Source organism: Taurulus bubalis (assembly GCF_910589615.1).
Source record: "Taurulus bubalis genome assembly, chromosome: 8".
In the NCBI taxonomy this organism is placed as follows: domain Eukaryota; kingdom Metazoa; phylum Chordata; class Actinopteri; order Perciformes; family Cottidae; genus Taurulus; species Taurulus bubalis.
The window spans coordinates 1,734,246-1,745,872 of NC_136596.1; the positions used below are offsets into that span (position 1 = coordinate 1,734,246).

At 37.3% G+C, this 11,627-nt stretch overlaps 1 protein-coding gene across 1 annotated transcript in view; it reads right to left on the reverse strand.

Annotated features, from left to right (window-relative positions):
• Window positions 1–1,935: 1,935 nt before the first annotated feature.
• cep120 (centrosomal protein 120) overlaps window positions 1,936–11,627 on the reverse strand; it is a gene marked incomplete at its 5' end in the record, with an annotated part of 17,996 nt that continues 8,304 nt past the window's right edge. Inside the window, 5 exons of the mRNA XM_079222371.1 lie at window positions 1,936–2,118; window positions 3,683–3,900; window positions 4,689–4,834; window positions 10,840–10,938; window positions 11,441–11,563. Of these exons, the coding sequence (XP_079078497.1) occupies window positions 3,684–3,900; window positions 4,689–4,834; window positions 10,840–10,938; window positions 11,441–11,563 (585 nt within the window). The 3' untranslated portion in view covers window positions 1,936–2,118; window position 3,683. The remainder of the gene's footprint in view (window positions 2,119–3,682; window positions 3,901–4,688; window positions 4,835–10,839; window positions 10,939–11,440; window positions 11,564–11,627) is intronic.

The window sequence follows — 11,627 nt, forward strand, 5'->3', positions numbered from 1 at the left end:
GGAAGACGTTGGTTGGATGGACAGAGTGACTTACTCGGGTTGATTTAGATACTTTGCTCTCTGCGTTATGATTCAGGATAGAATTCAGTTCCAGGCAATGTTCTTGCGTTTTTCATGGTCCTGGAAGGTTAAAAAAAGCGTTAAATAGAGTGTAGGAGGAGGCGCGGCACGTCGAGCGTACCCACCTGCTTTCTGATCAGGGGAATTAGCTCAAGCGGTAGAGCGCTAGCTTAGCATGTGAGAGGCGGTGGGATCGATGCCCACATTCTCCAGAGGACTTTGGTTTCTTCTGCTCACGTGACGACTGGAACCAGGAGGTAGAACTTTAAAAGTATTTCTCCCTGAAATGTGATACTGATCTGCTTTTTAGGCAAATTTCCTGTCGGGGGAAATATTAGAGAGACGAGACGTCACACAGCTGTTAAGGTTTTTAAACTACTATATGTATTATATTATGCTACAATATGTATTATATTATACTACTATATGTATTATATACGGTTATGCTACTATATGTATTATATTATATAATGTTATAATACTATATGTATTATATTATGCTACAATATGAATTATATTATACTACTATATGTATTATATACGGTTATGCTACTATATGTATTATATTATATAATGTTATAATACTATATGTATTATATTATGCTACAATATGAATTATATTATACTACTATATGTACTATATACGGTTATGCTACTATATGTATTACATTATATAATGTTATAATACTATATGTATTATATTATGCTACAATATGTATTATACTACTATATGTATTATATACGGTTATGCTACTATATGTATTATATTATGCTACAATATGTATTATACTACTATATGTATTATATACGGTTATGCTACTATATGTATTATATTATAAAACGTTGTAATACTATATGTATTACATTATATAATGTTATAATATTATTTGTATTATATCATGTTATGCAACTATATGTATTACATTATATAACGTTATACTATATGTATTAAATAATGTTATGTTTCTTTATGTATTTTATTGAATAATGTTCTGCTACTATATGTATATTGTATAATGTTCTATTACTATATGTATTATATTATATAATGTTCTATTACTATATGTATGATATAACATGATGTTATACTAGTATATGTATATTATATCATGTTATAATACTATATGTAGTATATTATATCATGTTATAATACTATATGTATATATTATATAATGTTCTATTACTATATGTATGATATAACATGATGTTATACTAGTATATGTATATTATATCATGTTATAATACTATATGTAGTATATTATATCATGTTATAATACTATATGTATTATATTATATAATGTTCTATTACTATATGTATGATATAACATGTTATACTAGTATATGTATATTATATCATGTTATAATACTATATGTATTACATTATATAATGTTCTATTACTATATGTATGATATTATATAATGTTCTATTACTATATGTATGATATTATATAATGTTCTATTACTATATGTATTATATTATATAATGTTCTATTACTATATGTATGATATAACATGATTTTTATACTAGTATATGTATTATATAATATCATGTTATAATACTATATGTATATGTTCTATTACTATATGTATAATATAACATGATGTTATACTAGTATATGTATTATATTATATCATGTTATATGTTTTAGTAGAAAGTTCTCCAGTGGTTCTTCAAAACTTTCTGAAGCAGAAATATCTAAAAACATAACAGAAAAGATTACGTAACAGATTTTGTCCCAAAATAATTTAATGCAGACACAGATAGAAATCAGAGTTGTTTGTGCTCTAATGATAAAAATAAATTAATGTTTCAGAATCTATTTTCTGAGGCTGCAGCGCCACCTGCTGTCAGATAAAAACCTAATATGAATCCTTTCTGTACACAAACATTCCCTAATAACTTAACAACAACAATAACGCTTCAGTCTGCGGTGCACGTTTTAGCCCATCAACACACACACACACACACACACACACACACACACACACACACACACACACACACACACACACACACACACACAGGGGGTGGACTTGGTGACGGTGGCTTCATCAAACCTGTGGGAGGAATGATTAACTATGTTAAACTTAAAGTATGAGGTACTTATACTTTATACTCCATAGTACTTCATGTGCAATATTACTCTCAACATAGTATTTGCAGTATACATTTGTATTACTTTTAGGGACGTAATAGGCCTATTGGTGTTAATATTAATGTACATTGTTAATAACTATTCTATTTTGCACCGGTATGTTACTTCTTTTACACTTAATAATTATTCATACAAGCAGAATAAACATAAACTACATTCCTATAAGCAGAATAAACTACACTCCTATAAGCAGAATAAACTTTATTCCTATAAGCAGAATAAACGTTATTCCTATAAGCAGAATAAACTTTATTCCTATAAGCAGAATAAACGTTATTCCGATCAGCAGAATAAACGTTATTCCGATCAGCAGAATGAACTTTATTCCTATAAGCAGAATAAACGTTATTCCTATAAGCAGAATAAACGTTATTCCTATAAGCAGAATAAACGTTATTCCTATAAGCAGAATAAACGTTATTCCTATAAGCAGAATAAACGTTATTCCGATAAGCAGAATAAACGTTATTCTGATCAGCAGAATAAATGTTATTCCTATAAGCAGAATAAACTTTATTCATATAAGCAGAATAAACTACACTCCTATAAGCAGAATAAACTTTATTCCTATAAGCAGAATAAACTTTATTCCTATAAGCAGAATAAACTTTATTCCTATAAGCAGAATAAACTTTATTCCTATAAGCAGAATAAACTACATTCCTATAAGCAGAATAAACTACACTCCTATAAGCAGAATAAACTACACTCCTATAAGCAGAATAAACTTTATTCCTATAAGCAGAATAAACTACACTCCTATAAGCAGAATAAACTACACTCCTATAAGCAGAATAAACTTTATTCCTATAAGCAGAATAAACTACACTCATATAAGCAGAATAAACTACATTCCTATAAGCAGAATAAACTACACTCCTATAAGCAGAATAAACTACACTCCTATAAGCAGAATAAACTACACTCCTATAAGCAGAATAAACTACACTTCTATAAGCAGAATAAACTTTATTCCTATAAGCAGAATAAACTACACTCATATAAGCAGAATAAACTACATTCCTATAAGCAGAATAAACTACACTCCTATAAGCAGAATAAACTACACTCCTATAAGCAGAATAAACTACACTTCTATAAGCAGAATAAACTTTATTCCTATAAGCAGAATAAACTACACTCCTATAAGCAGAATAAACTACATTCCTATAAGCAGAATAAACTACACTCCAATAAGCAGAATAAACTACATTCCTATAAGCAGAATAAACTACACTCCAATAAGCAGAATAAACTACACTCCTATAAGCAGAATAAACTACACTCCTATAAGCAGAATAAACTACACTCCAATAAGCAGAATAAACTACATTCCTATAAGCAGAATAAACTACATTCCTATAAGCAGAATAAACTACACTCCTATAAGCAGAATAAACTACATTCCTATAAGCAGAATAAACTACACTCCGACCAGCAGGGTGAAGCGTGGACTCGTAGCTCACGTCATTGACTCCCTAAGGTCCTCATGGCGTCCTGGATCTGCCGGCTGAGCTCGGCGATGATGCGGTCCTCGTGGGTGTAGACGCCGGTCCTCAGCAGAGTGTCTCTCTCCTCCAGCAGGCGGCTCAGGTGTTCGTCAGCGCCCTCGTTCAGGTTCTGGGAGGGGGCGGGGCCACCAGGGGAGGAGGCGGGGCCTAACCTGTCCTCCTGCTGCTTTAATCTGTGAATGAATGAAGAATTCACTTTTCTTAATTAGATAGATGGATAAATAAATAATACATATATTATGTGAGCCTCCAGAACATCAAATGAAGTTCAATTCAGTTTATTTTATATAGCTTTATTAAGTTACGTTTAACAAAAATACAACATTAGAAGGAACACTGATTACTTACTATTTACATCACAGTAATGTTATATATATATATATATATATATATATATATATATATATAATATATATATATATATATATATATATATATATATATATATATATATATATATATATATATATATATATATATATACATATACATATACATATATATAAAAAATAAAAAATATATATAAAATAAATAAAAAAATATATATATATGAAAGAAAAAAAAAGATATATAAAAGAAAAAAAAGATAAATATAAAAAATATATATATAAAAAGAAAACATAAATATAAAATAATATATATATATATATTTTTTCTTAAATATATTTATATTTTACTCCCTGTTCCTATCTATTAGCAGCTGAACTATTTCATGTTGTCTCCTCCCTCCTCCCCCCTCCTCCTCCTCACCTGTTGAGCTCGTTCCTCCTCCTCCTCCTCCTCCTCCTCAGTTGAGCTCGTTCCTCCTCCTCCCTCCTTCCTCTCCTCTTCCTCCTCCTCCTCCTCCTCCCTCCTCCTCCCTCCTCCTCCCTCCTCCTCCCTCCTCCTCCTCCTCCTCCTCCTCCTCCTCCCTCCTCATCCTCCCTCCTCATCCTCCCTCCTCCTCCTCCTTCCTCCTCACCTGTTGAGCTCGTTTCTGATGTCGTCCAGCTCCCGCCTCTCCTGATGGACCGCCTCCTTCTGTTCCGTTGCTAGGTAACGCACCCTCATGGCCTCCAGCTCCGCCTGCTGCTTCTTCAGGCGCGTCATGGCGTTCTCCTGCTCCCGCTGAGCAAACACAAAGAACTCACGTTAAAAAACAGGATATTTAGCGCTAAGCTAGTCCTTCTTCTTAAATCGGAACCCTTTCAAAATAAAGCTCTGACCCCGGAGCTGACATGTGAGCGTCTTCAGGCCAAGGAGCTGCTCTCCCTTTATTCATCTGGTTTCACATTTTCATACAAACTCTTTTTTTAACCTCCGAGGAAACGAAAGGCTTCAGGACGTTTTGGAGGAATTCTCACGAAGAAGAAGACAAGAAGAAAACTCATAATCTTTAAAAATAATAATAATGAAGTCGTATTTCACTCATCTTGCTCTGGGCCTCCAGCTCAGACTTCCCAAAATTACCCAGAATGCCGATCTGGAACTCAGTCCATTTACAGCTTAATAAATCAGAAAAAAAAACAAAAAAAAACACTATGGTTGAAAACCAACAACCTGCTGGGAAATCCTCACCAGAGTTTAACCTATTCAGCAGTTATTCAAACACACACACACACACACACCCACCGGCTGGCTGGTTCTGGATGTGAAAACTAACATTTTCACACGGCTGATCACCTCACACACACACACACACACACACACACACACACACACACACACACACACACACACACACACACACACACACACACACACACACACACACACACACACACACACACACACACACACACTCTGTTGACACAGGCCTCTCTGTGGACCATTAGCCGTCTGTATTACGGACCGTTTTAAGGATAATTACTAGAAAAACAAACACGCTAAACATTTCTCTAGCGGGCGCTGCCAAGGACAACGAGAGGCGAGTCCTGAACCCATCAGAGGACGAGGTGAGGCGAGTCCTGAACCCACCAGAGGACGAGGTGAGGCGAGTCCTGAACCCATCAGAGGACGAGGTGAGGCGAGTCCTGAACCCATCAGAGGACAACGAGAGGCGAGTCCTGAACCCACCAGAGGACAACGAGAGGCGAGTCCTGAACCCACCAGAGGACGAGGTGAGGCGAGTCCTGAACCCACCAGAGGAGGTGTAATCTTCTTTACACAACCGGATGAAAGTAAACCGTTCATTTGAGGAGAGATTTTAAATAAGACGAGAAGAATCAAATGTTTCCGGTAAAGAAATCACGACTTTAAGCTTCGTTTCGGCTTTTTCACGGCGGAAGCGCTCGATGCGTTCAAGGACCGTCGGGAAAAAACCCCTGACGATAACAACGTTGTATTGAAAGCTTCTGGTTTGTGAGAAACTGCGTAGTTTTGGTGAAGCATGAGATCAGCTTCCCTCCATCACTGCCTCCGCTCTCAGAGGTCCAACATGTGGAATAACTGCTCAGACTAATCCAATGAATCTCACAGCTTTTAGTTTCAGGGTTCATCCACATTCTGACCAATGGGGTTCCAGGACCAACAGTGTTGTGAAATGTTACTAAACAATATATATATTTGCATTTTATACAAAATAAATGTATTCAGATCAGTAAATGGTTATTCATCAGAAATGTGTAAATATATTGAGAAAGCACCAAAAGTCAAACAACCTACAAAATCGTCGCAATATTTAAATCAAGAATATGGATTTTTTTTATTTTCTCCACATCACCAAGTCCTAAACTAATAATTTCAGGATTCTTTACGACTTCTGAATTTGCTAACATTAGTTTTGTTCTCCTGATTTCTGACATGAGTCTGTGGTGCATTCTGACCAATGGAGTTTTCCATGACTCTTAACCAAATTTCCATGACTTTAAACCAAATTCCCATGACTCTTAACCAAATTCCCATGACTTTTAACCAAATTCCCATGACTTTTAACCAAATTCCCATGACTTTTCCATGACTTTTAACCAAATTCCCATGACTTTTCACCAAATTCCCATGACTTTTCCATGACTTTTAACCAAATTCCCATGACTCTTAACCAAATTCCCATGACTTTTCACCAAATTCCCATGACTCTTAACCAAATTCCCATGACTCTTAACCAAATTCCCATGACTCTTAACCAAATTCCCATGACTTTTAACCAAATTCCCATGACTTTTCCATGACTTTTAACCAAATTCCCATGACTTAACCAAATTCCCATGACTTAACCAAATTCCCATGACTTTTCACCAAATTCCCATGACTTTTCACCAAATTCCCATGACTTTTCACCAAATTCCCATGACTCTTAACCAAATTCCCATGACTCTTAACCAAATTCCCATGACTTTTCACCAAATTCCCATGACTTTTAACCAAATTCCCATGACTTTTCCATGACTTTTAACCAAATTCCCATGACTTAACCAAATTCCCATGACTTTTAACCAAATTCCCATGACATTTAACCAAATTCCCATGACTTTTCCATGACTCTTAACCAAATTCCCATGACTCTTAACCAAATTCCCATGACTCTTAACCAAATTCCCATGACTCTTAACCAAATTCCCATGACTCTTAACCAAATTCCCATGACTCTTAACCAAATTCCCATGACTTTTAACCAAATTCCCATGACTTTTCCATGACTTTTAACCAAATTCCCATGACTTAACCAAATTCCCATGACTTAACCAAATTCCCATGACTTTTAACCAAATTCCCATGACATTTAACCAAATTCCCATGACTTTTCCATGACTCTTAACCAAATTCCCATGACTCTTAACCAAATTCCCATGACTCTTAACCAAATTCCCATGATTTTTCCATGACAGCGTAAATGAACGTCATGAACACATGAATATAACACATTTACATGACTCTTCCAGGTTTTCCATGACCGTAAGAACCCTGGAGAGGTTTTAGGATGAGAATATTAAAATGTTTAAAAGACTTTATTAAACATCCATAAGCTCCACGTTGATGTTGTTTCTGCATCGAGTGTCAAAGGAACTCAGAGACACGTCGTTATACTGGTTAATATTCCCTGACCCCGTCTGGACCCCACAGTGGGAACCAGCGCTCCACTGGGACCAGTAAGGCTGAAGCGCTGCATCTGCTGCGTGACGGACAGCTTTTATACAAACGGGCTCCTTGGAGGGAATTGAACCCCCGGACTCTGACTGGCGGGAACCAAGCAACCCAAACAGGGCGGCCGGGTCTCGCCCGTCAGAACTTGTGGAGTTTCACGCCGACAGGTTCCGGATGTTTGGAGCAGAAACGGGCGCCGGCTTCATTTGAGTGTGTTCAATAACAATAAATACATCATGCTTTTGCTTATTGCATTACATATATTATATTTTGACCAACATTTCTTCCTCATGAACTCTAAACGGCTCAAATGTTTTACTCAGTTTGTTGACGATTCATCTTTAAAAAGATGCAACGTCTCTTATGAATTAATATGTTTTTGTATTTAATATTCTATGGATGTCGCCAAACAGGAAAATGCTAAAAATATGTATTATATATTATTTAAACTAGGATGAATACATTATTAACATGTTGACGTGTCGACTGTATTTATTGAGGCAAAGTTACTGCTGTAGGGAAGAAATATTATATTAATAATCGATTAATCGTCAATCTTTTTTTAGCAAAAATGCAAAACAATCTCCAATTATGAATATTTTCTTGGTCTTCTATCAAAGTGAAGGACTTTTGTGAGTTTTAACACATCTGAAGACGTCACGATGAATAAAGCAGACTTTTTTCTCAATTTCTTTTTGCGTATTAAACCGATTCATTTTTAATACATGGAGAAAACAACAACAGGTCTTTATCAGGATGCATCATACGATTATTTAACAAAGAATAATAAACTAAAAGAATTTGTCCTTCAGGACAAATAATAAAACTATGTAAATATATACCATAAATGTTTCTGGTTTTGCATTTTCTGTCAAATAATACAATTAATTTGAAACTAAAATTAAATTGAGAAAGTTCTCTTTTTTAGTTTAATTTGAGTACCAACGGTTCAAGTTACAGCTGAATATTAATAAATATCTTCTTTTCTTCACGGCCAAATTTAAATAACCACGTTTAGTTCTCTCTCTAAAGAAGAGACACCCTCGCTCTCACCCTGCACCCTCACTCGCGCCCTGCACCCTCACTCGCACCCTGCACCCTCGCCCTGCACCCTCACTCGCACCCTGCACCCTCACTCGCACCCCTGCACCCTCGCCCCGCGCCCTCACTCGCGCCCTCTCTCGCGCCCCTGCACCCTCACTCGCGCCCCTGCACCCTCACTTGCGCCCCTGCACCCTCACTCGCGCCCCTGCACCCTCACTCGCGCCCCTGCACCCTCACTCGCGCCCCTGCACCCTCAATCCCCCGCTGCACCTCCCGGGTCGAAAAGCACATTTATTCTCCCCGGGACCAAGAATTTTTATGATCCGACTTGAGCTAAACAGCACGCCATGCGAGGCGCTGAGAGGAGAGAATAAATAGCCGAGGAGGCCGAGAAAAACCAAACAAGAGCCGGCTTTAAGGAAGAAAACCTCGGAGCGCCAAGACGGATGCTCGTGTAAACACGGCCCGGTATTTTATAAAAGAACCGGAGCGGGACAGAGGAATAGTTAGCGGCCGGCGAGTTTGTTGCTCAACGCAAATCCCAGAGATGATTAATAGACGGGGGGGGTGATAAATCACTGTGTGTTTTCTTTACAATGATGTGGCACTTAGAGGGGGGAGAAGAGAAAGATTAAAAACTGAAAAAAGGAGGAAGGACGGCGGAAGAATGAACTGAAATGAATGAAGGACGAGGTGGGAAGAAAGAAGAGAGGGAAGATAAATGAGTTAAGAGGTCTATAAAGAGAGAGACAGACAGAGAGAAGACGATGGAGAGGAAGAAAAAGTGGTTGAGAGGCATGAAGAGTGACGGGGGGAGAGACGGGGGAGTAAAAACAGAAAAGAGGGGGAAGAGATTGATGTGAAAAGAAAAGAGTAAAAAAATGTCCGTCCAGTTTTTCCAGCTGGTTAATGTCAGTAACAGTTATTAGTTTGTCAGATAAGGTCTGTGTGTTTACATTAGTCTCAGCCCGACTACGGCCCCACTTAGTGCTGTGTGTGTGTGTGTGTGTGTGTGTGTGTGTGTGTGTGTGTGTGTGTGTGTGTGTGTGTGTGTGTGTGTGTGTGTGTGTGTGTGTGTGAAGGGAAAAAGAAAAAGGAAAGAGTGAGCGATAAAGAAAGAGAGAGGTGTGTTTTTACAACAGAACCAAATATTTAGCTGAGAGTGAAGTAGACAATGTAATGTGTGAGAGCCAACACGCCAACACACACACACACACACACACACACACAGTTAAAAGCTTTCCACTGTGCTTTTATTGTGACGAGCTCGTCAGTGATTAAATGTTTGTTTGTTATTCTTCGACAATATACATTTTCAATATTTGGTTGATCTGAAGCGATATAAAAAGCTAAGACGTGTATGTATATATATATATATATCAAATAATTAAAACAAATTCTGAGATCTTTATCGAAATGTCCATATTCTAAATATTACTAATAATTAAAAAAATGTAAAAGTGTACACCCCTAAACAATAAAAGTGATGCTTCTCTATGCTCTAAAAGGAAGCACATGATGCACGCTGTACTCGTACTGCTGTATTTGCTGTATTTGGGCGTGCCCCCGGCTGACGGACGTCGGCGCTCCGCTTCCTCCTCAAACAGCTGCTGAACGTCTCAACATGTCAGCTCGTCTGCAGCAGAACATTAAAACCTGCAGACGTCCCGACGCAGAAAAACTACTAATGTCAGAGGAGAAACGTGTCTTTCTGGGCGCGCTGGCCCTTTAAGTGTCAACTATTTTAGTCACTGGTTCTTGCTTCTTAAATATTTCTGTATATAATATATTTAGACAAAAGACTTAAAGATTTAAAGACGTCGATAATGAACCTCTTTTTGTACGTTATAGACCGAACGAGGAATGGATTAATAGAATAGATGAGAACTAAAACTGTTTAACTAACTGAATAACTTAAATCCTTCTTAAGATTTATGAATGGACAAAAGGTGTTTCTTTTGAAGACGTATAAAAACAGATCTCAGGTCTGCTCAAGGTAGACGCACCTGTTTGAATCTGGCGAGCTCTTTTAAGGCCCGCCCCCACTGCTGCTTGTAGTGCAGCTTGGACTTGGTGGTGGACTCCAGCTTCCTCTCCAGCTCCACCTGCAGGGCCATTAAAACATACAGTAAGTGTGTGTGTGTGTGTGTGTGTGTGTGTGTGTGTGTGTGTGTGTGTGTGTGTGTGTGTGTGTGCGTGCGTGCGTGCGTGTGTGTGTGCATGAGTTTAATAAGCGGTGCTGGATGAACTGCACATATGAATACTGTCAAGCGAGTACATTTAGTGAAAAAAGCTGTCATTTACATTTTCTACTACACTTTACTACATTTCAGAGGCAAATATTATGTTTTTTTTTTACTGCGTTGAATGTTATTACTATAGTAAATTAAGCGACCAGGCAGACTATAAAGCAATTAAAAATAACTGATAATGAAACATATATTATTCTGAAAAGGGCCACTATGCAAAATATGGACTTATGTTTAGTACTTTAAGAACATTTTGATGCAAATACTAATATAATAGCAATAACACAGTATTTCTAAACTGTAGTTTATTCTTCCACCTGTGTGAACAGAAATACACTTCTGTCCTGAGGAAGCGTACCTTCTCCAGCAAGAGCAGGTTGACCTCAGACTGCAGGTTGACCTCCGACCTCACGCTCTGCTGCTCTCTGTACAGCTGGAACTCTTTCTCCAGCCGCTTGGCCCGAGACTCTCCGTCTGCAATCTGGAGCACGAAACAGGAAGTTATTCATTTAAAAAAGGGCCAAACAGGAAGTTATTCAATAAAA